The sequence below is a fragment of the Erythranthe guttata genome, chromosome 5 (genome assembly GCF_056151865.1).
Source record: "Erythranthe guttata isolate IM_541 chromosome 5, IM_541, whole genome shotgun sequence".
Lineage (NCBI taxonomy): Eukaryota > Viridiplantae > Streptophyta > Magnoliopsida > Lamiales > Phrymaceae > Erythranthe > Erythranthe guttata.
Window position 1 is genome coordinate 1,622,184 of NC_142537.1, and position 26,825 is coordinate 1,649,008.

General features: G+C 32.4%; 4 protein-coding genes across 6 annotated transcripts; 3 read left to right on the top strand and 1 right to left on the bottom strand.

The window, feature by feature from the left end:
- The first annotated feature begins 83 nt into the window (after positions 1–83).
- LOC148770390 (uncharacterized) lies at positions 84–575 on the top strand. The gene has a single exon (XM_088818296.1). It carries the CDS (start codon positions 84–86, stop codon positions 573–575), a length of 492 nt encoding a protein of 163 aa, XP_088674422.1.
- A 3,086-nt stretch (positions 576–3,661) lies between these two features.
- LOC105966198 (transcription factor HHO2) lies at positions 3,662–6,113 on the top strand. The gene is made up of 5 exons (XM_012990765.2): positions 3,662–4,269; positions 4,354–4,616; positions 4,714–5,005; positions 5,124–5,200; positions 5,644–6,113. Exons 1-5 carry the CDS (start codon positions 4,122–4,124, stop codon positions 6,001–6,003), a joined length of 1,140 nt encoding a protein of 379 aa, XP_012846219.1. The 5' UTR covers positions 3,662–4,121; the 3' UTR covers positions 6,004–6,113.
- Positions 6,114–13,195: 7,082 nt separating this feature from the next.
- On the bottom strand, positions 13,196–15,971 carry LOC105966215 (uncharacterized). The gene is made up of 6 exons (XM_012990781.2): positions 15,514–15,971; positions 15,080–15,247; positions 14,724–14,979; positions 14,482–14,639; positions 14,138–14,287; positions 13,196–13,707 (listed from the first exon to the last, which is right to left on the bottom strand). Exons 1-6 carry the CDS (start codon positions 15,556–15,558, stop codon positions 13,360–13,362), a joined length of 1,125 nt encoding a protein of 374 aa, XP_012846235.1. The 5' UTR covers positions 15,559–15,971; the 3' UTR covers positions 13,196–13,359.
- Positions 15,972–21,113: 5,142 nt separating this feature from the next.
- PFT1 (phytochrome and flowering time regulatory protein (PFT1)) lies at positions 21,114–26,437 on the top strand. Of its 3 annotated transcripts, none has more exons than XM_012990716.2 (15): positions 21,114–21,415; positions 22,042–22,072; positions 22,232–22,295; positions 22,644–22,774; positions 22,961–23,164; positions 23,446–23,511; positions 23,595–23,808; positions 23,933–24,000; positions 24,092–24,829; positions 24,913–24,966; positions 25,167–25,195; positions 25,318–25,386; positions 25,519–25,603; positions 25,694–25,780; positions 25,891–26,437. In XM_012990716.2, the coding sequence occupies exons 1-15, from the start codon at positions 21,318–21,320 to the stop codon at positions 26,284–26,286; spliced, it is 2,334 nt and encodes a 777-aa protein (XP_012846170.1). In that variant the 5' UTR covers positions 21,114–21,317; the 3' UTR covers positions 26,287–26,437. The 3 variants fall into 3 exon arrangements, with proteins under 3 accessions (XP_012846170.1, XP_088674606.1, XP_012846171.1); XM_088818480.1 differs by having other exon boundaries at positions 21,135–21,415; positions 25,951–26,437; XM_012990717.2 differs by having other exon boundaries at positions 21,135–21,415; positions 25,954–26,437.
- The last annotated feature ends 388 nt before the right edge of the window (positions 26,438–26,825 follow it).

Below are 26,825 nucleotides of genomic sequence, written 5' to 3' on the forward strand. Positions count from 1 at the left end.
AATACAAAATATATCCTAGTGAAATTATAAAAAAGTATGCGGCTAGAAACAAGAAGATTTTCGAAGGGGATGTTCCAAATGCTATGGATATTGCAAATCTATCGAAGATGTTGTGGAGCGAAATACATGAAGCCACAATAGAGGTTTTGCGTTCAAGAATTCAGAGGTCAAACGAAGATGGGCGATGGCTACCCCCTAATCACGATGAAGTGAAACTAAATTTTGACGCGGCAGTGAATAATGTTGACGGTGTATGCGGCCTAGGTGTGATTAAAAGATCGAGTACAGGCGCATGTCTGGGATGGCTATCTAGAAGGATAAAACACCATTTGGATCCGACATCGGCGGAGGCTAAAGCAGGATTAATGGCAATGGAGATGGCTAAAATCCACAATTGGGAAAATATAATATTAGAAGGCGATTCCTTGGTCGTAATATCAGCCATTAAAGATGCCTCGAGTTCTCGAGCAGAATATGGTAACATTATAGCAGATTACAGAGGTTGGGAGCAAGTTTCCCGAAGTTTAGAGCTCAACATGTTCGGCGAAATGGTAATAAAACAGCCCACGAAATAGCGGTTTTGTCAAAGAAAAAACCAAATTTTGTTCGTGAATTACCTGATGTGGTTTTGGATATTGTATCTTCTGATATGTCTTAAATGAAAAGTATGATGATATTATGTTGGTATTTGTTTAATTATATATTATATAAATCCCATATATAAATATTAATGTTACATAAACATTTTGGAAATGAAATTGGATGAGATCACGAAATTTTCAATAATTTTGTAAATAGTTTCGATCATGTATTCATGTTCGACATTTGATTATCGAAGTCAAATACAATTTATCGTTTTAACTTTATGTAATAAATTTTATTTATTTAAATAATTGGGTTTATTATTATTAATTAGTGGACGGTTATCTCCAGCTTCGTGATTAATTATTTTAACACATGAAATTTTTATATTAACTTACACGAATTCGGTGGCATTATATACTGTCGTTATCTTCGTAATTTTACAAAACGAATTTAAATACCATTAAAAAAGAAATTGGTTTCCAGAAATGCATGACATAAACAAAATCTTTCATCCCACATCATTCAAAATCAATCAATTTTTATTTTTCAACGTGCCAAATTCATGCTTATCTCTTTCTAACACAATTATAGCCTTTGGACAATGAAGGGGCAGCTTATCAAAACGCTGCGTCTCACTAAATTTAATTAATGACTTTTCTTATATGCCTAGAAATTGGGAATTAAATAAATACAAAAATATTATAATATGCTAATAGTGTTTAATTAAGAGTAATTGTATGAGCCTTTGGGCCGAACTAAACTATTAGTGGTTGACTTTTTCATCATTTTGCAGTGGGCTGAAAATTAGCCCCTAAAGTCAATTAAGCCCTAAGTCTACTTTCTTGGATCCAAGTTCAGTTAGGGAAGTGGAAAAAAGTTTAAAATGCTTTTTAAATGCCTTTTTCTTTTTTAATTTAATATTAAGGATTAATATTTATTATTTTAAGAATTGGAGATTCTTATTGGACAAAATCTTGAGCACCCATTGGCCATTCCATCACTTTAATATTTTTATTAAGAATAATTAATTATATTATTTTTTGTTTTATTAAAAAAAAATAATCCAACATTGCATATTTAATTAATTAAATTGATTAAAGATAACAAATCCAAAATATCAAGAAACCCTCATCGAATAGAATCATGCTTCAAGTATAGTCAAGCTGCAACTTCATTTAAAAAAGGGTAAATTCCACTTTACCCCCTTGTACTCTGTCCAAGAACCACTTTACCCCCTCGTACTCTTAATTTCGTCGATTTACCCCCTTGTACTTGTACAATTTCCCAATACAACCCTCTTCGTCAACTTTTTTCGATTTTGACTCTGACGCCATTTGGTCAAGAGTCAAAATATTGACGTAAATATTGAATTTTTTCGATTTTGACTCTCGAGATTAGAAAAGAGAAAGTTTCAAACATTCATATATTTTTTTCTTTGCACTGGGTGGAATCGATCAACTTTTGGGTCTTGATTTTTACTAAGTTAGGGGTTCAATTTGGGGATATCTTAGAAGGGGAAGTGGTGGGAGACGAAGAAATGACAATATTGACGGAGGAGAAACGACGCGTTATAGGCAGTGGCAATTTTGTAATTTACAGAGTTGACCAAATGGCGTTAGAGTCAAAATTGACAAAAAATGAAGGAAAGGGTTGTATTGGGAAATTGTACAAGTATAAGGGGGTAAATCGATAAAATTGAGAGTACGAGGGGGTAAAGTGACTCTCAGGCAGAGTACGAGGGGGTAAAGTGGAATTTACCCTTTAAAAAATATAAAAGTAAAACCTAGAATAAATGGAAGACCTTTTGTTTTGATGAGCTCGACCACAGCTGATCCAGCCTCCTAAGATACCCCCAATAAAAGGAATATTCGGGTCTTGAAACATACGATGAAAGGGACCCCATTGGAACAAGTTTCCACGTATGATTGGTTCGTGAGATGCACGCGAGAAGGAGGGGAGATTTGGATATATTTTGAGCCTGGTGGCTGGCTGGCCCCTAGAAGTGCGAAAGGGCAGTTTAAGTTTCCAAAACCGTCCCATTAAATGAACACGGAACGGCACGCGGCGGCGGAGTGGAGGCACGTGAAGTCACGCGCTGGTGGAAGATTCTACCACCCCCAACCCCCGCCCCCACCCCAGCTTCATTTTGTGTCTCGCGATTCTTCTACCCCTAAAAGGTATATTCCGTCTAAGAACAATTAAATATATGGAGAGGAAACGAGTTAGGTGGAATTGCAATTTCACCCTGTCACATCCCTATCCTTCGGTTTTGACCCCACTTTATTTATTTTGTGCTAAATTTTGTCTTAGCACGTTTATAGTTTGTAAAATGAATTATGATTAATTAGTTTGTTGTACAAGAAGATCAAAACTAAATAACTATAGAATATTTAATTCTCATTGTATAACGAGATCAATATTCAAAATTCATGGTAGACTGGTAGTGTTAGTAGTGGTGGTAAACGAGCTGACTCACGAGCTTGATGAGACGACTTGAAAAAAGCTCGAACTTGAGTTTTCGAGCTCTTTGATAAGTCAAACTCGAACTTTTTTTAGTTGTTCGTAAGTTCACGAGCCGACTCATGAACCTTTTTTTATATATTATTTTTTTATTTAAATAGTGTATAATAATATATAATATTACATAAATAATATAAACAGAACATATAAATTATTTAAAAAAATATATAAGTACAGTTTATTGTTTATTTTCTATATATTTTTTATTATAATCTAAATAATTTTTAATAATAAAAAAAAATCCATAATGAACTTGTGCTCGAGTTCGATAAAATAAACTCGAGTTCGAGCAAAAAAAAAACACTCGACGAGCACGAGATCTCGACTCATTCACACCCCTTGTGTTATAGTGTCACTTGGCAAGAGTAACAAAGGAAAATAGAAAACGCATTTGTCGAAATATAATATATAAAACTAGTAGGGGCAGAATTCTAGTAACAAAAAACCTCAAGGGGCAAAAAACGAATTAATCTAAAATAGCTGCCGAAGAATAGAAATTGCAGGTCCTTGATCTTATCTAAATTACAAAGCGTAACGCCAAACGCCAGCCCCACATACGAGAATCACCCACCGAATATTCAAAATCTCCTTCTCTCTCCTCCCTTTCTCTCTCTAAAACCCAAACCATTCAAAGATTCGTCTGTACGCGACGCCCCGACCTCGTCATTTTCACGCACCCCTCGTTTCACCCAAGCTCAAAGAAGCCACCTTCTCTTTTTCTTTTTTCAATAAATATTATTATATGCATACAAATTAATATTTAGATTAGATGCTATAAATATACAATAGAGCAAGCTGTATATTTTTTTTTCTTTGTTCCTGTGAAACCCAAGTTTATTCCATCAATTGATTCTTCTAAGATCCCTTTATTCTCTCTCGTATATATTGTTTTCATTCGGATCTGTCTATGCCCAGACAAAAACAAAACCTAACCTTTCTCCCCAGTCCTCCCCCATCAATTTAAAAGCTTCCATTTTCTTCAAAGGTGAAAATTAAAAAAAATAATAAAATTACAGATGTCGTCGATCAACGGCCACAATCACAGTGATTATTCAGAGAAAATGCAGAGGTGTCAAGATTACGTTCATGGATTAGAGCAAGAGCGTTCCAAGATTCAAGTTTTCCAACGTGAACTCCCTCTTTGTCTCGAGCTTGTTACCCAAGGTTTTTTTTTTTTTTTTCTTTTAATTTTTAATTTTTTTTGTTGGGGAAAAAAAAAATAATTTTTTTTTTTTTTAATTGGGGCAGCAATTGAGGCATGCAAGCAGCAGTTACACGGGCAATTATCGGAATGTTCGGAGCAGACATCAAGCGACGTCGTTCCGGTGCTGGAAGAGTTCATCCCTATCAAAAGGGCATTTTCGTCATTTCACTCCGACGAAGACGATGAAGAAGAAGAAGAGCAGGAATCGAAGAAGCTGAAAAACGACGACGATAGCAGCAACAAAAAATCTGATTGGCTTAGATCTGTTCAGCTCTGGAATAATCAAACCCCAGATCTGTCAAAAGAGGTAATTTTTTCGCATTTTTTTGTAAATTCGGACAAAAAAATAAAAAATAAAAAACCGGATCTTTAATTTGGTCGGAATCTTTTGTTGTGTTTATCAGGATTCGCCGAGAAAAGTGGCGGTGACGGAGGTGAAGAGGAACGGTGGCGGCGGCGCATTTCATCCCTTTAAGAAGGAGAAGAGTACTACTACTACTACTGTAGCGGTTGTTGCAGCTCCTCCACAAGAAGGGTCGATGCCACCGGCATCCACCAGCTCCACGGCGGAGACAGGCGGCGGAAATAAGAAGGAAGATAAGGAGTCGCAGTCGCAGAGAAAGTCAAGGAGGTGTTGGTCACCTGAGTTACACAGACGATTCCTGCAATCCCTTCAACAACTCGGTGGCTCACATCGTACGCATCTTACTTTAATTAGACCTAATTTTGTTTATCTGATTAATTATGAATATAATATCTAATTAATTACGTACTAATGATTTTTTATTTTTTTTTATTGTCTGTATTTACACAGTTGCCACTCCTAAACAAATTAGGGAGTTGATGAAGGTTGATGGTCTCACTAATGACGAGGTTAAGAGCCATTTACAGGTTTGTTTGTGTTCATATACTTTTCAAACCCTATACAATATTTATTTTTTTTCATTTAATTATTTCTATTTAATCAATATTTATTAATTTTTATATCTTTGAATTATCCATGGCTAACTTAGCTTAGATTCTTGTTTGATTTAGTAAAATCTTTTTTGCGGGTCCTAATCACATTTTGAATTCCGGGGAGAAACTTTCGTTTCAAGGAATTAAGACTAATCGACTCGAATTTCGAATAGTAATACTAATAATAACAATAACAACAACAATAATGCAAAAAAAATCAACCACTTTTAATTTAACAATATTTCTTTAGATTAATTAGAGGCTTGAGAAATAAGATTTTCTTTAATTCTCCTAAATAGTATAACAAGATCAAGAAATTAAATTATTACAACCTTAATTATAAATACATAATTTTTTTTTCTTGTTATTATTTGCAGAAGTATCGGTTACACACAAGAAGGCCTAACAACCAGTCAATGCAAAACAACAACAACAACAATCAACAAGCGCCGCAATTTGTGGTGGTCGGAGGAATATGGATGCAGCCGGAATATGCTACTCCAATGGCGGCAGCAACCACCACTTCCGGGGAGGCAGCTTCCGGTGTGGCCAACTCCACCGGAATCTATGCCCCGGTAGCTTCCCTGCCGCCACCCTTCCACCACGCCTCTAAACAAAGACAACATATTTCCGATAATGATAGAGGCTGCAGCCATAGTGATGGCGGAGTACATTCGAATTCTCCGGCCACCTCCTCCTCCACGCATACAAGCACAGCCTCACCGGCTATTTACTGATTTTTTTTTTTTTTTTATTTAAGTTGTAGAAATTGAATTTACAGCTGTAATTCGTGAAATTTTTTCAGTGAATTAAATTATAGAGTGGGACAAGAGTTGATTTTGTGTCATTTTCGTAATTTTAATTTTTTTTTAATTATATGATTTTAATTTGTATCTCTTGTAACTTGGAAGCATGCATTTGATAATGACACTCGAATTGATTAATCATTGATTAAAGTTTTATTTCCCAGTGTACTGGGTATCAGATAAGATTGTTAATTGTACTGCAAGTGATTAATTAGGACTTTAATCATGATTAAGATAAGAGGGGAAGGAGCAAAAAAAAAAAAAAGATTAATATTTACAAAATTATCTTCATTTAATTAAAGAAATAAAAGAAAATCTTATCTTAATAATAAAAACCAAAAAAATAGCTGGTATTTTATACTAAAAAACACATTCAAACCTACAATTACAAATATTTTCATGACATTCACAACTATTTAGGATTTATGTTATATATGCTTAAGCCAAACTATTTAGAAATTCGAATAAAATCTCACATGCTGATTCATAGTCTAGTCTGATTTACGTCTCTCGTATGATTTGCAACTATGAAAGCTACTATACGAGAGTATATTGTATAAGTTTACTCAATGCACTTAAATAGGTTATTGCATGTTCCTTTACTACATAAATTTTTTTTTATAAAAAAATAAATAAATAAATAATAAAAAAAAATTGGACAATAAATATAATACAGCATGTAGCATGCATACGGCCATTACAAATTAAAAAAAAAAAAGAAGATTTAAATATTTTTTAGATAAGTAAATGAAATTAATATCATGGATGGTCAATGCTGTGTGATGCTATTCCAATTTCTAACTGGTGGAACTAACTATTCCGAATTGTTTAACTATTCGTGGAGAAAACAAAGTAAGTAGCTTCTTGATTAATGAACTATTTAGTGAACCTCTTTGCATTTTAATGTCCAGATACATTTTCAAGATACAACGATTTTAGAATCTGGACTATAATCGAATCGATGAATCAATCCTGAAATTCAGATGTGATACTCGACAGAAAAAAAAAAAAAAAAAAAACGAGTTTTCGTGTGCCGATTAATAATGTACTAGAGATCGAGCTTATCGAACTGTTTCAAACTTTCAATAATAACAAAATAATAATTACAATAAAAATTAATCACCAAAACTACCGATTAACGTCCATCTTGTCAAAAAACTCGAGCTCTAGTTCAAGATTTTACAAGAGTCGGTCCATTGCGAAGGTTATTTTGGTGTTAACGAAAATATGTCACAAACCCATATATTGTGTATTTATTGCGTAAAATCACTTAGTTTTGCTAATAACTAACGTTGTTAATATATATCAACAATATCAATATATCAATTAAAAACATAAATTATTTTATTAAATTAAGTCGAATATATATCTAAGTAACAATATGACTGAAAAAAAAAAGATAATCTTCTTTGTTCGGCAAAAATAATCGTTAATAAATACAATAATTTGTAAAAAAAACAATTTTCTCGAACTTTGAATAATTGTTGTTTTTTATAAAGAAAGTTATAATTTCATTAATAATATGAACTATGTTTCTATTGCAATTTGTGGTATCAAAAACATTTTATATTTTGTTATTTATTTATTAATAATAGAGCAACATGTGAGAATCAATATTCAATGGCCCCCATTGTAGAATATTCTCTTTGCATTAGAAGCATATGCATCATTATATTAGGTTTAGTGGCATAATTAATTAATTAATTATTTAAATATTGTTAATGAGGTACAAGTAAGCAATGATTTGATTGGACAAGTATATTCTGGCTCTGTTTATATTGGGGTCTTTAGCAATAAACCCCTTGGATGAGTAATAAATGGTGATATGTCCAACCCTTAAATCTTTCTTTGTGATAAACCCCTATAAATATTAATTCCAATACTACCCTTCTGAAATTAGAAAATCTCCTACTCAAAAATAATCCATCCCATTAATACACGTCCCTTTCCTTAAATAATGCCAAAATAATAGTAATTTTTTTCCAACTCAATATTCAAATCCCTTGAAATTAGCCAAATAATTAAAAAAATAAAAAACCACCTTAATATACTCCATAAAATCAGCCAACAAATTAAAAAAAAAAAAAAAATTGCTTCTTCACATACAAAATCAAAACCCACGTGCAAGATGAAGTTTTTTTTTTTAATTATTTTTTTTCATATTTTTTTAATATTTTCTTAAATTCTTTTAAACGAAAAACTGATTTTTTTTCCCGACAAGTTTACTACGCCGAATATGACTATAGTTGAATAAGATTATAGGCATATTTTATTAATTTTTTTTAACGAAAAATTGATTTTTTTTCCCCGACAAGTGTACTACGCCGAATATGACTATAGTTGAATAAGACTATAGTCTAATATGACTATATGTGACTATATCAACTGTAGTCATATTCTTTCTTTATATTGCATTTTTTAAAATTTTTAACTTCAAAATTCCAATTATATAGTGAGGTAAAGTGATGTTTATCAAATTATATAAAACAACTAAAATTCCCTATTGTTTAGGGAAACAATGCAATCAACATCCACACAAAAAGATCACAAAAAATCACAATTTGAATCTTGTTATTACAAGTCAACTTGAAACGAGAATATAGAACATATTCGAATATGACTACAATGATATTCAACAGTAGTCATATTCGAAAAATACATAAATATGACTATAGTCATGTTGTTGCTACTGTACATATTTGAACTGTATTTTCAGATTTGGAAAAAAAGAAAAAAGAAGGAGAAATTGAAAAATACATAAATAAAAAAATTGATAAAAAATCATTATATACATATATATCGACTCCACTAACTCAAGTATGATTATAGGCTCCCTCTCTCTCTCTAATATTTAAACACACACAGTCACAATGAAAAAACCTTAAATGCCAAAAGTAATCATGAGTTGCTGAGAAACTTCCAAGAACACGAAAACAGAAAGTAGCAAAAAAAATCGAATAGTCACATTCGAACCAGACTGTAGTCACGTTGATGTTGCTGCTTCAGATCTGGAGAGAAAAAAAAAAAGAAAAAAATTAAAAATAACGAAAGGAAGGTGGTGTGATATGTATGAGGCGACAACATGAGTTTTTTGGGAGGTTTGATACCGTAGCAAGTCTTGACGGCATTCGAACCAGACTGTAGCCAAAAAAAAATTGAATAGTCACATTCGAACCAGACTGTAGTCACGTTGATGTTGCTGCTTCAGATCTGGAGAGAAAAAAAAAAAGAAAAAAATTAAAAATAACGAAAGGAAGGTGGTGTGATATGTATGAGGCGACAACATGAGTTTTTTGGGAGGTTTGATACCGTAGCAAGTCTTGACGGCATTCGAACCAGACTGTAGCCAAAAAAAAATTGAATAGTCACATTCGAACCAGACTGTAGTCACGTTGATGTTGCTGCTTCAGATCTGGAGAGAAAAAAAAAAGGAAAAAAATCGAAAATAACGTAAGGAAGGTGGTGTGATGTGTAGGAGGCGACAACATGAGTTTTTTGGGAGGTTTGACACCGTAGCAAGTCTTGACGGCATTCGAACCAGACTGTGGCAAAAAAAAAAATCGAATAGTCACATTCGAACCAGATTGTAGTCACGTTGATGTTGCTGCTTCAGATCTGGAGAGAAAAAAAGAAAAAAATCGAAATGAGAGGTAACGAAAATTATGTGAGAGAACGAGAGGAGAGAGAGATAACGAAAGAGAGAAATCTGGAGATTTAAAGAGAGAATTAATGTAATCCTACAATCACGTGAGAGGTTATGGAAAATAAATATTGCAATTATTTTAAAAAACCTACCTATAAGGGTAGTTTTGGCTTATCACATTTATTGAGGGGGTTTCACTAATTAAGATTGAATTTTGGGTTTGTGCAAAAGTCTTAAAAGTCAAATGGGTTTTACTCATAATATTTTCCATTTGAGGGGGGTATTGCATATTTCCCCGTTTATATTATCTTATTTGTATATGTAAGAGAAGAAATATATTCTGATTCCGTGAGAATCTTTCTTATTGTCAGCTGAGATACCGTTTCCATCTAACTTTTATTTAATTAATTATTTTTTTTTCTTTTTGGCTCTTCATATGGTCTTATCCAATTAGGTGTTGAATGGAGACCTAATAAAATTAATAAAAGTAGCATATATATATATATATATATATATATATATATATATATATATATATATATATATATATATATATATATATATATATATATATTTATTTAATATTCAATAAATAAGATTAGTAATGTGATTATGTTTATATTTATGTCCTAATGAGATTATTTCCCTATCTAAATTTTTTTTATAAGGATTGTGTTAATTATACAAAAAATAAAATAAGTAAATAAACACAATCAAAATCATTAAATAAAAAAGGTTCATATTTAGATCAAAGGACTTATGATCAATTTAAATTTTAACATGTACTCCTTTAATATATTGGTACTTGATTCGCGTGTAGTGTTCACTTGGCCGGTAATTCGATCCAATCGAACTGAACCGAAAATTCGATTCAGTATTCGGTAAATAATTTTTGGACTTTCGATATTCGGTACGGTATACGGGATTGATGTCCGATATATCGAAGCATAACGAATACCGAAATATTTAACAAATATTTTTTTTCTTTTATTTTAAAAATCTCTAAGGTTACGAGTAACAAATTATTAAAATACTTTAAATTGATGACTTTTCAATTATTTATAAATTAGCCTCTATTAATAATCATTTTTTTTGTTATTAGGACTGATCACTGAAATATGAATGCAAATTTCAAGAATTAATTCGTATAAATATAATTCTTTTTACATATTCTACAATACGAAAATATAATTTTAATTTTATCGATATCGAACCGAAAAAATTAAATTAAATATTATTTTTTTCCTCTAAATTAGGGTGCATATTATTTCAAACATATCCCATGTTACAAGAATCCAAATCTGATACTTTCGAGGACTACAATCTTATTTAATTTGTAATTAATTCCATTCCTTAAATGTACATTGTAACGTGAAGGGGGTATGGCGGTGGGGGTGGGGGGGGGGGCTGCCATTAAAATGGCCTTTCGGGGGCACGTTGGGACAAATGTCTCTTACCACCCCCTAAAGAACAATATAATTTTCAAAGGACAACATTAATTAACTAATATTTAATTAATTAAGACTGCATGTTCGAAATAATACAAAAAAAAAAAAGCCATTTTAGGACATTTTCTCGTACCAATTCTTTGATTGACCTAAATTTCATGGTCAACATTTTATATTTATTAAATGTGTGACCTTCTAAAGAATCGATCCATTTGTTGTCCTACCTCTATACTCTATAGCATATCTCTTAAAGATCCCTTCTTTGATTCTTATTTTTTTTAAATCCAATGTGTGTTGATTAATAGTTTCCAACTCCATAGTTGTTGAAATATATTTAAATTTTAACTAGTGATAAGATTAAATAATAGTGAATATTATCATATTACAGAATTTTGGAGGAATATTCTTACGTAATGGGTTCATGCGGTACACTTCTCTTACTTTTCCATCGCGTCGTACTCTAGTTTTTGTCGTACGTACTGCTTATGTTGATCCGGCTATTGTTTACTAAGTTACTGTTCTTACAGGTGGAAGATAATTATTCAGCGACTGACGTAGAGATTGAATTAGCTGGATATTATTTAAATATGTACTGACAGCTCATTACGCATTTATCGGTGTATGTAACAAAGTAAAATGCTTGTCACATCTACAACAATCCATCAAACAACAATATAATTAAAGAATATAAGTATTTATACCATTCATAAAATATAGTCTAGAAATAACTTCTTGGAATTGACATATATTTTGATTGGTTATAAACACAAGGGTTAATTATCAACATATGCAATGCAATTAATTATTAATTGTGGTTAAATTACAAAGTTGGACTTTGAGTAACGCTACAGCACATTTTCTCTAGATATATGTGTCTCAATTTGCATGTATTTGGCTTTTGATTGCTCCTATAGCTAGGCACTAATATTTAAGTGTCCCTATATTATAATTTATAATAAAAACAAAAAATCAAATGCACGTGCAATTTCATCGAGCAACATTTATAAAAAGAAAAAAATCATCTTGAAGTATAGTTGATTTTTTTTTATTTAAACATGATTTATTTTTATTTATTTGTAATTTAATTGGAATTTATATGAAAGGGTAAACTGCATACATAAATCTAATAAGTATAGAATTGTTTAGTGCAATGATTTGCACTATCTTTTATAATTTTTAGACGTTGATATTGCTCGTTATTTTTATTAATTTTATGAATAAAAGGCAGATTCAGAAACAATATTATCAATTACAGAAGAACAAATGTAACCACAATTTTGACAATGTGTGAGATTTTGACCATAACTCACTCATACGATGATGTCGGATTGACCTGATTCAAGTGGCGTTCGAAAGTCAACTCAAGATCTACAAATTTTCATATTTTGACTTTTTTAAAATTCAAACACTAATAACTAATAAGGTCAAAAAAAATCAAGCTTGAAGAGAGAAATTAAGTCCATTTAAATGGGCCTTATTATTCGGGTCAAATTATCGGATGTAGCCCAGCCCAACAGAGCCAGCTGGGCGACTCTGCCTAATATCATTTAATTGGGCCTTATTATTAGGCCTGCCAGAACGGCGTTTCCTAATACGGTTGCGGATATTACCGAACATGGTAATATCTCGTGGAATATTAATCTGATTAACGAGACCTTTTGCACGGTCGATAGAGATAGACCTTTGGCAATTCCAGTGGGGAGTTCTTTCGTAAAGGAACCGGTAGTCTGGCATTACCCTTAACTCGAGTCGATTTACGGTGATATCTTGTTATCATCATACTCTGAGGAGCTGGCGCAATGGCGAGGCTTTGAATTTCGGGTATAGCAAAAGCATGTGGAATAATATATGGAATTTGGATGTACCTCCCAAATTCCGTAACATTTATTTGGAGAGCAGCCTCGGATATTTTACCAACCAACGTCGAAATTTTCCAAACGAAAGATTCGGGAATTAGCTAAACCGTTTCATTTTTTGTCGATTTTCTTCTGTTAAAAGACAAGGTAAATACACTAACAAAAATAATAAAACATGAGAGAAAATCATCCAATAAAGATTAACAAATTTGTCAATTATACAAGTAAATCATACTTGTATCCATACCGATTATAATGTATATATATGTGTGTGTATATATATATATATATATATAAAGAAAAAAGAAATGTTTTTACTAGACATATTATTCACAACAACTCACAATTTGAAAACAAGTTCTCTTTCCCATCTTTGAGGTTCATAAGGAACGTGACTAACAATTCTTACAGCTTCAGGGGAAGGCAGCTCGTCGTTATCCGGAACCTTCGCATGCCAGACAAAACTATTCTCATGCTCGTATTTTTGGAGCAACAGAATCAACTCATCAATCACTTGCTTACAAACCAATTTCGACGAGTCTTCTCTTGGTTGGCTTTTCTTTGCATTTGCTATAGACCAACGGAGATATCCAATCGCGGGCCCCACTTTACCATCGCTCTTTAGGCCTTCCACAAAGTATTTGCAACTCAACATCTCGTGCAAGATTCTGCAACTCCACATAAAATCCTATATACATATATACACGTATATCGTTAAGCATTATGAGTTTAGCATATATATGCAAAATATTGGAAATTGTCATTGATGAAAAATGAAATGCTCCCTCCGTTTCTTTTTTAAGTGTCACTCTAGACGGATAATTTTTTCAAGGACAATTAATTAAAAAGAAAATTCCAATTTTACCCCAACATTAATGAAATGAGTAATAAAAAAATGAAAAGCCACAAAGGGGTAATTTGGTAAAATAAGGATTTTTTTTTTCTCGTTAATTCAAGATAATTGGTGTGCATTTACCTTAAACGACACTTGAAAAAGAAACCGAGGGAGTAGTATAAAAGTTAAACACAAGAGAAAAGAAAAGAAAAACCCCGATAATCATTTTACACGTTTTAAGGGAAATTGAGTCTCTGTGAATCCAAAGTGCACGCAGACATACCAGAAAACGAGGTGAAATATCCTTGCATACTTCGGTTGAGTTTTGGAATATACCAATAGCTTCAACTAAAGTTTCTTTAACACCACAGTGCAATTTCGCTAAAAGCCCTCCTGTATTACTTTTTTCTTCCCCCTTTCTTGCAGTTACAGCCTATCAAATTCAAAAAAAGATAAATAAATTAGATAAATAAGAGACACGGTTATCAAAGAAAACAAGAGCATACGTAACACATGTTCTAATTGGATTGAATTGTTTCGAATCTACTTCGAATTCAGAGCTACGAATTTGAAATACATTATAGAACGACTTCATCCAAACATGCTCGAATGATTATTCAAACAAACCTGAGCATCTGCCACGCAAATTAAGCTCATGATACTAGACACGGTAGGTGTAGCTTCGGGCGGCATTTCTCCTGTCCAAAGTGCGATACTTACAAGTTCGTTGACATATACATACACTCCGGCCGCTTTTCTGAAAAGGTTTGCAGATTGAACTAGATCTACACAGATGAACAAGAAAAAAAAAAGGATCTTTAGCATTTATTATACACATTGGAATCAAGAAAACTAAAATTGATGCCCACCTGATGGTAGAATTTCCAAAGCCCGTTCACGAAGTAAAGCAGCGTAAACGAAAAGTGTCATTACAAGCTCGAAACGGACATCGTTAATCTGATAGAATTTCGGGCCTTGGAAAATAGGTGGCTGAATAAGCCCGCTGCACCATCTTATTTTAAGCTCCGAAATCCACCGCTTTACCTGAACATGCCCTTGATTCAAATCGATGTGACGAACAAGATTTTCCAACAAGGGTAAGTAGCTCTCGACTTTCTGAATGTCCTGTTAGAGAGTTATAAACAACAAACTTAATAACCATATTATCTCGAAAAATGTTCCTTAACAAAACAACACCAAACGGGCCTTCTTTTTTCTTCTGTACCTGTTCGCAACGGGATGTGAGACCGCCAGACATTTCTCTGGCGATGGCTTCTGGAATGAAGCTGTTTTCGTTAATGAAATCTTCGATTGCTTTACGCTTGGCGCTTAGCTCTTTGAGCTGCTCCAGTGTGAAAGAACCGCTTGCAACAATCACATTTTCGTATATAATCTAGCAATTACAACGTGTTATTAATTATCGGTTCATATAATCGTAATAATCGGAGACCAAAGAAATCAGCATCAAATGTCATTTCGTGATGTAATTCCAAGGAACTAAACAACTGTTCTTGACAATAGGCAAGAATCACAGATAATCAAATCAGCTTGTAAAAATTGTTATCAGATTCAACCAACAAATCAACAGAAATGAATTCAAAAGTGCAGAACATAATACAAAATTGTATATATACATAATATATATATATATATACATACCGGCTTGGTTTTCAACTTAGCCGGGCTTGAATAACTGATCATCATCTTCACGAAAAACAATGCGCTTAACGAACACCCACCAAATAATAATTTCTTAACGAAGACCGATCAAAATCCTGTCTTTCTACTAAATCTCATTACCAAAGGGGGAAAAACCCTAGCAGCTTAAAAAAATCGACAGCTCCACCTCAATAATTCAACAAAGTATCAGAATATTCTCGAATCGCATCATCCAATACGGAATCGCGGAAGATCGATTTGAAGGCGCCGATAAATTGATGGTAAATTGGTGCAGCTGTTCCCCTCCGCGGAAGACTTATGATCAGATTCTGTATGTATACAACTTGGTGTATATCTAATGTTTGATTAATATTAATTTACAGATAGATTCCTAATGGTTCTCGAATTGGGGCTAATTCAAACATGTATCTTCTTCCTCCTTGTCAATTAAGAAAGACTTTCTGATGGTTTTAGGGGTTGACCCAGCTGAGTTCCGAGTTGACCACGGATCGGCCGTCGGGTTTCCCGCGCCCTTTGTGGGCCGGGCCTGTTAATTTTCTGGCCCATCTATCACCACATTGTTGAATTGGATAGTACCCAATACCCAAGTGTGGGAATTGGAACATTAATTGCAATTATTTTATGGGTAAATACTAAATAGCACTTAACCCCGTGTGGTTGCAAGTTTTTGCAGATGATTCCCTTGTGCTCGTTATATCAGTATATAAGTTTCTGTTAGTTTTTCCGTCAAACTTAGATGGTGTTTGCAAAAGCTTATTTAAAAGCATAAGCTAGTGATGTGAGTTAATTTGATACTAAGTGCTTAATTCTAAAAGTTGGGGGTGTTTGCAAAAAATCTGGAAAATTAACTAAAATTGAAAAAGCAGGTACACGAGTGCTTTTAAAATTAGAGCTCAAAGCAGCTTATTTTAAGAGAAGCAAAAACAAAAGTCGGTTTTGCAAACACCTACAAACAGATTATGTGAGAAAAAAAACTTATAATCTATTTTGAAAAGCTTTTGTAAACACCACCTTAACCGCGTGTGTCAAACTTCAAAGTAATTTTTTTTGCAGATGACCCCCTTGTGCTTTTATTTTTGCAGATGACTCCCTTGAAGTTTGACACACGCGGTTAACTTTGACGGAAAAAACTAACGGAAGATACCCCATAAACCAAAAGAGGGTTACATGCTAATATAACGAGCACAAGGGGTCATCTACAAAAACTTGTAAGCACAGGGGGTTAAGTGCTATTTACTCTTATTTTATTAGAATACTCGATAATTATAATCTTAACATGCATACAGCATAATCAATCTACTACTCTCTCCGTTCCCTATTAACTGTCGTTTTTGGCTTTGCACAAAGATTAAGAAGTTCAATAAATGTGTCTTGATTTTATGTAAAATATATTAGAAAGACTAAATAACCTTGATTATTTAATAATGTGATAAGAGAGAGTTAAAAATTATAGTTGAATTAATAAGGTTAAAATAAGAAAAAATGCATTTAACGCAGTATTGGAAATCTAAAGTGACAGATAATATGGAACAAAAATATTTTTAAAAAGATACAGTTATTATGGAACAGATGGAGTATATATTTGTGCAAATCAATTAAAATATGCAATATTAAGAACAAATTCTGACATCATACAACAAAACACACACATGTGAGTGTGTGCAGGAGTGTGTGGTTATAAAATAAGTAGATAGTGAGCTTACACACGATATATTTTACCTGGTGTAAGTGCTAACAAACCTTTAAGATAGTAGATCGAAAATCTTCGAGATGACAGGTTTATCGGAAATCGATGATTTTTTTTATTTTTTATTTTTGAATTTTTATTTATTGTTTGGGCTTTATTGGGCTTCAACCCATCGGATTGACTGAAAATTCTTTGAAAACTAGTACTTCACTCGTGCGTTGCACGGGTATTTATCATAAAAATAAATATTTGATTTAAAAAAAAGTTCACGAAATAGTAAGATTAATGATATGCAATACAAATTAGTAGAAAAGTAAAAGAAAATAAAAAAATATATTTTATATTGTGTAAGTAATGAATACTAGTACCAATATGAATACAAATACCAATATCATTACCGTTACAATTACCATCACCAATATCAATACTATTACCATGACCATTACCATTGCAGTTACCGTCACCAATATCAATACCATTACCATTGCCATTATTATTAGCAATACCAATCATTACCATTATCATTACTAATGCTAATATTAATATTAATATGATAATAATATTATTACTATTAGTGTTAGTAATCTTAATGTTATTGCTAATCCTAATCCTGGTACTAACTCTAATCTTAATTTTAATACTTATATGCTAATACTAATCCTAATATACTAATACTATTACTAATATTAATTCGTTCATGTTAATATTAATATACACATGCTAATATTAATACTAATACTAAGATGTTAATGTACTAATACTAATATACTAATATTATTATACTAATACTAATACTAATATACTAATATTATTATACTAATACTAATACTAATATACTAATACTAATATTAATATACTAATACCAATACTAATATACCAATACCAATACGTACCAATACCAATATCAATATCAATACCAATACAAATATCAATACCAATACCAATACCAATACCAATACCAATACCAATACCAATACCAATACCAATACCAATACCAATCAATACCAATACCAATATCGGTACAATTATCGATACCAATATATACCAATACTAATACCAATACCAATATCAATACAATTACCAATTACAATAACATTACCAATACTGATACCAATATCAATACAAATACTAATATCAATACCAATACCAATACCATTATCAATACCATTACCATTACCATTACCATTACCATTACCATTACCATTACCATTACCATTACCATTACCATTACTATTATCATTACCATTACCATTACCATTACCATGACAAGTATCGTTATCATTACTGTTACCATTGCCATTACCATCACCAATACTAATATCATAAGCATTACCATTACCATTACCATTATCATTACCATTACCATTACCAATACTAACATCAATACCAGGATCAATATCAATATTATAGGACCAATATCAATATTGATACCAATATCAATCATTATCATTACCATTACCTTTACAATTACTAATACTAATAGTAATATACTAATATTAAGACTAATCTGATAATAATACTATAACTATTAGTAATTCTAATGATAATCCTAATCATAGTACTAACATTAATCATAATTCTAACAATAATACTAATACTAACCCTAATTGTAATCATAATACTAATTTCATTCATAATTTTAATTATAATCATAATCCTAATCATAATCATAATGGTAATGCAAATCTTAATTCTAATATTAATTCTAATTATAATCATAATTCTAATAATAATACGAATCATAATTCTAATCATTATAGAAATGCAAATATGCTAATGGTAATACTAACTTTAATACTATTCCTAATATGCTAATGCTAATGCTAATGTTAATGCTAATTTTCAATAATAATTCTAATCATGATGTTAATACTAATATGCACCATAATCATAATGTTAATATTCATACTAATATGCATACTGATATTCATACTAATATTAATTGTAATATGCTAGCGGTAATGCTAATGCTAACCATAATCTTAATCAAATGCTAATACAAATATTAATATTAATAATAATACTAAACTAATACTTATATACTAATGTTAATGCCAATACTAATACTAATATTAATCCTAATATACTAATGATAATGCTAATCCTAATATACTAATTATAATCTTAATATACTAATGCTAATTATAATTCTAATTCTACAGCTACTGTTAATGGTAATGCTACTACTAATACTGATGCAACTCAAATAATGATACTAATATAATTATGACAAAAAATGAAGGGTGAATAAAAAGTAATTATATTGAAATTATTGAACAAAAAATCATTACAAATACAATAATAAACCATATACCAATTATTACCAATAATAGAATTTTCTACCCCTTTAGATTTTGGAATAATCTAAAAAACTATAAAAAAGTATAGTTGAAAACATTATTGATTTAGTTTGATGGGAGTAATTTGAATGAAGATTATGATGAGTAATTAAAATTAGGGCATAAAGCTATCCAAAATATTAGCATAGTTCTTCAGTTAAATAAAAATATGAAACGGATATAAACCATATAAATTAAATTATAATACGATAAATGCATGAAATCAATTGAAAAAAAATTACCAAAAAAAACAGCAAAAAGAGAAAATGAAAAACGAAAAACAAAAACAACTCGAATGAAATGGGTGAAGAAGAATAATGTAGAGTGAAATAAATAGATGGGGTTTATATAGTTTGGATAAGTATATAGTAATTAGGAAATTTTTGAATTCAAATTTCAAATGACATGATTATAGGTAATCATAGATGGAAAAAGAAAAAAGAAAAGGTAAGAAATCAAATCAATTGAATTCGGATGATTTGATTTCTATTGATTAGGAATTGATTTTAAAATATTAAACAATATTTATGGTTATTGAATATTCTTCTTAAACTAACTATATCAATTAAATATAATCATTCTAAATAGGTAAGAAATCAAATTTCATATCATAAAATGTAAATTTCTGATTTTAGAAAATTTTAAAATAAATAAAACATACATGTTTTTTTTTTTTGTCGTTTTTTTTTGTATTTTAATAATAAAATTATAAACTTCATAATATATTATTAACATGTTAATTTTAAATCGAATTTTAATGCATTATTTAACAATATTAATATATTTTTTTATTATTTTTTTATTGAATGGATATTCGAATATTCAAAATATTGAAAATTAGAAAGAAAAAAACCAATTGTATTCCTTTATTTTAATATTTGAATATTAAAAAAATAATTTTTTTTTTCTGAAAATTATTTCAATATTCGTAAAAAAATTGAGTGTACTGATTTTTTTTTAAAAAGACTACCAATAAATATATTTTGAAATACTAGAAATGTAGATAAGATTTTTTTATTTCGAATTTATAAAATATTAATCTTGGAAATAATATATATACACGTGGTAATGAGTGTATAAATGCTAAATAGGAAATAACTTAAATACATACCAAAATAAAATTGACAACTCACATATTAAAGAATACGCCTCATCAATTGAACTCCAACTAAGCAATTTTGATAAATGACATCATCATTTGTCACATGTCAATCATTGAGGGCATAGATCCTCTTTTTATATTATATATAGATTAACTCTGGAAATAATATATATAAATGTGGTAATTGTTTAAATGAGTGTATAAATATTAAATAGGAAATAACTTAAATACATGCCAAAATAAAATTGACAACTCATAAATTGAAGAATCCATCTCATCAATTGAACTCCAATTAAGTAATTTTGACAAATGACATCATCATTTGCCACATGTCAATCATTGAGGGCATAAATCCTCTTTTTATATTATATATAGATATATAGATAGATAGATAGATTAAAAAAAAAAAAAAAAAAAAACAATTCGGGTTGACCCGTCATCTCTATAATATATATTTCGGGTCAATTGAACTGCAGTTCGTCTTCTCAGTGGTCGAGAAATTAAAAAGAAACAATTTTTACAGACACAGTTTCATCGGCGGAAGCAAAATAAACAGCACAATTACCTAATCAAGAGGAAAAACCAGAAGAAGAAGAACTCAATTGGTGTAGAAGACGGTATATAGATTCGTTTGGGAGGAATTTATTCAAACGGCATGGTCCCGAAACAGCTAATCGTCGCCGTCGAGGGCACGGCGGCCATCGGGCCTTTCTGGCAAACAATCGTCTCCGATTACCTCGACAAAATCATACGGTACTACTCACCACACACTATTTCACCCACTAATGCGTGCGGTTGTGTTTGTATCAACGGTTGAGCGTATTTCTACTTTCACTAGAATTTTCTTAATTTGGAAAATGGGATCATTTCACATATAGTTTGAATTACTGTTTCGAATTGTGTGCCGTACGACCTCTCTTTTCTCATCGATTAGAGTGTGATTTTATGATTGATTTAATTTGATACTTATCGGCATTTTGAGTTGTTAATTCCCCCCTTAATTACATCTCGTTTGGTATAATATTATACTAAAAAAATTTTGGATTCGTTTTGATGGATTTTCTTCGTGTTTGTTATTCTAGAGAGGTAAAGAGACTAACATCAGTAGTTGTTTAAACACCGGACAATGAAATCGACAAAAAAAGTAGTTTTGTGATGGAAATATTTCAAGACTTGTTGTTGTAGAAATTGTTTTTGATTATTTGCTCCGCTGTCGATTAATTTCTTCTAAGTGAATTTACAATTTTACAATAAGCTCAGGATAATGCAATTGGTCGAAATGCGTTATTTTTCGGTATAGATTATTTACTTCTATACTTATTTATGTTCTGTATTCTGCTATTGTAACTTATCTTTTCTGTTCTGTTATATCTCTGCAGATCCTTTTGTGGAAACGAGCCGACGGGTCAGGTACAGATAAATAAAATCGATCATACTTTGGTTCTGTAATTTTTCCTTTTAATCATCAACTACAATATTTTCGTCTTAGGTGTTAGAATATTGTTGTTATTGTTTAGTTTATATATTCGACAATTTGATTTCACCTTTTTTTAACTTCGATTTTTTCAGAAGCCGGCTACTACCCATTTTGAGCTCTCCCTAGTCATGTTCAATGCTCACGGTTCTTACAGTGGTGCGTATCTTTTTAATTTTGTTTTTGTATTTTTTTCTCTCTCAGAGATTCCGGTCCTTGTAGTGCTGTTATTGTCTTTTAAGTTCACAAATACGAAAAAATCCAACACATCCAAGAAATTTAAGTACGATTTTGGTCTTTGTTCAGTTGCTTGTAATAAATCTCTGTTTGCAGGGAACAAACCTTTCATTATTACCTAAATAACACTCTCAAAGAACCTTGAATAAAGACTTTATTTTTCTGCTTTAACAAAGATTCTTCAAACTGTCGTAGTAGTTTTAGCTCGGACATTGTGTAGCTTACTTTTTCGTTTCTCTCCTCTTATTACCATTACGTCATCTATTTCAGCTTGTCTTGTGCAACGGAGTGGTTGGACAAAAGACATGGATATATTCTTTCAATGGCTTTCGGCTATCCCCTTTGCCGGTGGTGGTTTTAACGACGCTGCGATCGCCGAAGGGCTATCAGAAGCTTTAATGGTCTGTGAAAACACATGCTTTACTTTGGGTTTTTCAGACAACCTTACATTTTCAGTTTACTGTTCCCATTTCAGACAACCTTAAATTTTGGTTATTTTGTTGAAGATGCTTGTTGATTTCTGTAGTTATTATATATCAACTCATAATCGAATGATTAATTTAAGAATACTTTGTTGTATATTCCAGATGTTTTCTTCCCCAAAGGGCAACCAAAATCAAAATGTGGAAGGACAAAGACACTGCATTCTTATTGCTGCAAGCAACCCTTATCCATTACCCACACCAGTATTTCGACCACAAATCCAAAATCCAGAAAAGAACGACGGTGTTGAATCGCAACCAGATAATCGTCTGTCTGATGCAGAGACATTAGCAAAATCTTTTGCTCAGGTACTCTATATAAAAGATTGTATGTATCCCTTTTTCTTTCTTGTTTTTTTTTTCTTTCGACGTTCTCTAGTTGCTTGATAGTAGTAGGGGGATGGAAATTGGAACGGAAATTCCGAATTCCGCCGATTTCTAATTTTTCCGATTTTTGGAATGTGATTGGAATGAAATTTCCCCTTCCTAAAAAAAATTTGGAAATTTTACCAAAGTGCTAGTTTCGATTCGATCCGATCCGTCTGATTTCTACCCCTACTTGATAGTAAAAGAATATTCCTCTTTTGCAGTGTGCTGTTTCTCTATCCGTTATTTGTCCGAAGCAACTTCCAAAACTCAGAGGAATCTTTAATGCGGTACACATATCTACTTTTCGTTGTAATAATATGACCCTTTACTGAAATTTATTCAAGCTGCTGATATTTATTGTGATTGTTAGGGAAAACGCAATCCAAGAGCTCCAGATCCGCCTGTAGACAATAATAAGAATCCTCATTTCCTTGTTCTCATCTCGGAGAATTTTATGGAGGCTCGTTCTTGTTTAAGTAGGTCTGGAATTACAAGTCTGCCACCAAATCAAATCCCCGTCAAGATGGATGTCACACCTGCTCCTCCTCCCATTTCTGGGCCACCTCCAGTTTCTATCCCGGCAGGTTACTTTTGAGCATTACAAAGCGGAAGTTATATATTACTGCATGATTAATCCTATTATTATGATCATCGAGACATAAGTTTCATGCTGATTTTTTTTTTTAATTAATTTATTTTTCTGTTCAGTCAATGGATCTCTCTTGGCGCGGCAACCAGTACCTGCTGCAAACATCCCTCCTGCAATTGTAAAATTGGTAATAAAATATACATCTTCCCAATTTTGATTTATTCACTGCTGGAATAATATGTGTAATTTGACGTGCAATTCGATTCATGTTTCTTCAGGAGCCTCCCACCATTGCACCCTCCATGACGGGGCCCACATTTCCACACATCTCATCTATTCCTCGAGCCGTTCCACAAACCGTTCCAACCATGCAAACTTCTTCTCCTATATCAACTCCTCAGGAAGTTATCCCGATCAACGAGAACATTCCGGAAGTGAAACCGTTGGTTGCCAGCTCAGCACCCCCGATACGTCCAGCTGGCGGCGCCGCGGCGAATGTGAGAATTTTGAACGATATGGCTCAAGCCCGCCAAGCTCTAGCCGCAGCAGCCGCCGGAGGAGGAGGAGGAGCTTCCATTGGGATCCCTTCTATGGGCGGCGGCACCACCATGCTCTCGAATATGATATCCAGCGGAATGATGACATCATCCTCCATGTCGTCGGGCCCGTCTATCGTCACCTCAATTTCTGGGCCGTTGCCGATGTCAGCGAATGGACAGGTGGCGCAGAACAATTCTGGAAATTCTGGCATTGCCATGTCATCGCAGCCATTGAGTGGCCTACAAGGGAACGTGGGTCCCGGCCAGACGGGGAATATTCCGGTGGTCCCGCAGATGGTGCAGACGGGGATGGGTATGAATGCTAATATGATGAGTGGCGGTGGTGGTGCTTCGGGAATGTCTCAGCAGGGACAACCTCCTGGTGGTATGAATAGCAATAATGTTGTGAATACTTTGAATCAGCAAACATCGGCTACAATGCAGTCGGCGCAGTCGAAATACGTTAAAGTCTGGGAGGTAAATATCCTTATTATTTTTGTTTACTTTTTTATTTTTATTTTAATTAATTAATTTTAAAATTTAATGATGGAATGATACAGGGGAATTTATCGGGACAGAGACAAGGCCAGCCTGTTTTCATCACCAGACTGGAGGTATGTGCTTTCTGCAATAGTATATAACGAGTTTTTCGATCGTGTGGATAATTTCGTGTGACATTATTTCAAAGATTCAGCTTGAAAATAATTTTAATTCAAATACATAAATTCTTTCAATGTTATTGCACTTTGCATTCTACTATGTGGTAATAGATTTGAAAGCCTTTTTCTTATTGTTCTGTGTACTTGTGTGACAGGGGTACAGGAGTGCCTCAGCTTCCGAGACGTAAGTCGTCTTTCTGCTGTTGCTCTTTCTTTGCATTTCACATTATTCTTATTCTTATTGTTATTATTATTAATAATAATATTATTATTATTACACTGACTTGAATTTGTACTTGTTTTTAGGCTTGCTGCAAACTGGCCATCAACAATGCAAATAGTTCGCTTAATATCCCAAGATCACATGAATAACAAGTAATATCTCTTTCGAGAAACAACGAAATTAATTTTACTTCTTACGCAATTTTTCACTATTTCTAGTTATATAGATATATAAATATGCTTGTATACTAGTTTAAAATTCTCTTTCTATATATATTATGGTAGGCAATATGTCGGCAAGGCCGATTTTCTCGTTTTTCGGGCAATGAATCAGCACGGCTTTCTTGGACAGCTCCAAGAAAAGAAGCTTGTAAGTCTTGTCAATACCAACACCACTAATAACCCTTTTAAACAGTCTTTTACAACTAAAGTTAAAATTATTGGGGTCCAATTTGTACAGTGTGCAGTTATACAGTTACCGTCACAGACATTGCTCCTCTCGGTTTCAGACAAGGCCCATCGTTTGATCGGAATGCTTTTCCCCGGGGTACGAATAATAAGTCCTTGCCACATTTATTTTCTCCAGTTTCGACTAGTCCTAATTTATATTTGTTTCTTTTTTTTTCTTTTTTTTTTCTTTTTTCTTTTTTTGTATAGGATATGGTTGTATTTAAGCCACAAATACCTAATAATAATAACAATAATAATAATAATCAGCAGCAGCAGCAGCAAATGCAAGTGCAATTACAGCAGCAGCAAATGCAAGTGCAATTGCAACAGCAGCAAATACAACAACAGCAACAACCAATAATGCAGATTCAGCAGCAGCAGCAGCAGCAGCAGCAACAACAACAACAACAACAGCAACAAATGCCTCAAATGCAACAGCAACAAAATCAGCAACAAATGCAACAGCAACAAAATCAGCAACAAATGAATCAAGCTTATATGAGTCAAGGTGGTGGCCAGAGGTCTCAAATTATGTCTCAAGGAGGACAAGCTTCGTCGCAAGGACCACCTCCGACTATGCCTGGAGGACCCTTTATTAATTAATTAATTAATTAATTAAAGCTACTTTTTTTTGGCTATTTATTTATTATTACTCTATTTTTAGTGAGGGAAATTAAATATGTTTTGATGTATTATTCTCTTCTTTTATGATTGCCACCGTCTATAATTTAAATAGAATTTGAGGGGCTAAAAATGATTTGACTTGTGGATGTCAAATTTTCAACAAGCATCTTGACTAGGGGTATTTACGACTTTATGCAAAGAATTTTCGACAAGCATCTTGACTAGGGGCATTTACGACTTTATACATAGACGTGCAATTCTTTTGTAATAACTTATGAAAACATGTTTTGCCTCTTGATAAAGCTATACATGCATGTTTTTTCTTTTTTTCCTTTTTTTTGTTTGTCAAGAAATATATCAATTAGGAACCACCTAACACCTTTCTTCCCACTTCCCATTAGTAGTGGCAATAATTACTTTGCAATCGCCACTAGGGGAAATTGCAACCACGGTCTCGTAATTTAGGGAATTAGCAAATCTAGTCCAATATATTTCTAACTATAACCATAATTCCCCTT

Excerpts from the sequence above, each read along its gene's own strand:
- LOC148770390 (XM_088818296.1), top strand. The coding sequence starts at position 84 with ATGGATATTGCAAATCTATCGAAGATGTTGTGGAGCGAAATACATGAA.
- LOC105966198 (XM_012990765.2), top strand. The coding sequence starts at position 4,122 with ATGTCGTCGATCAACGGCCACAATCACAGTGATTATTCAGAGAAAATG. Across the intron at positions 4,617-4,713 it reads CCCCAGATCTGTCAAAAGAG|GATTCGCCGAGAAAAGTGGC; the intron begins GTAATTTTTTCG and ends TGTGTTTATCAG. Across the intron at positions 5,201-5,643 it reads AGGTTAAGAGCCATTTACAG|AAGTATCGGTTACACACAAG; the intron begins GTTTGTTTGTGT and ends TATTATTTGCAG.
- LOC105966215 (XM_012990781.2), bottom strand. The coding sequence starts at position 15,558 with ATGATGATCAGTTATTCAAGCCCGGCTAAGTTGAAAACCAAGCCG. Across the intron at positions 15,248-15,513 it reads CTAAGTTGAAAACCAAGCCG|ATTATATACGAAAATGTGAT; the intron begins GTATGTATATAT and ends TGTAATTGCTAG. Across the intron at positions 14,980-15,079 it reads TCACATCCCGTTGCGAACAG|GACATTCAGAAAGTCGAGAG; the intron begins GTACAGAAGAAA and ends ACTCTCTAACAG.
- PFT1 (XM_012990716.2), top strand. The coding sequence starts at position 21,318 with ATGGTCCCGAAACAGCTAATCGTCGCCGTCGAGGGCACGGCGGCCATC. Across the intron at positions 24,830-24,912 it reads AATACGTTAAAGTCTGGGAG|GGGAATTTATCGGGACAGAG; the intron begins GTAAATATCCTT and ends GGAATGATACAG. Across the intron at positions 25,604-25,693 it reads AGCTCCAAGAAAAGAAGCTT|TGTGCAGTTATACAGTTACC; the intron begins GTAAGTCTTGTC and ends CAATTTGTACAG.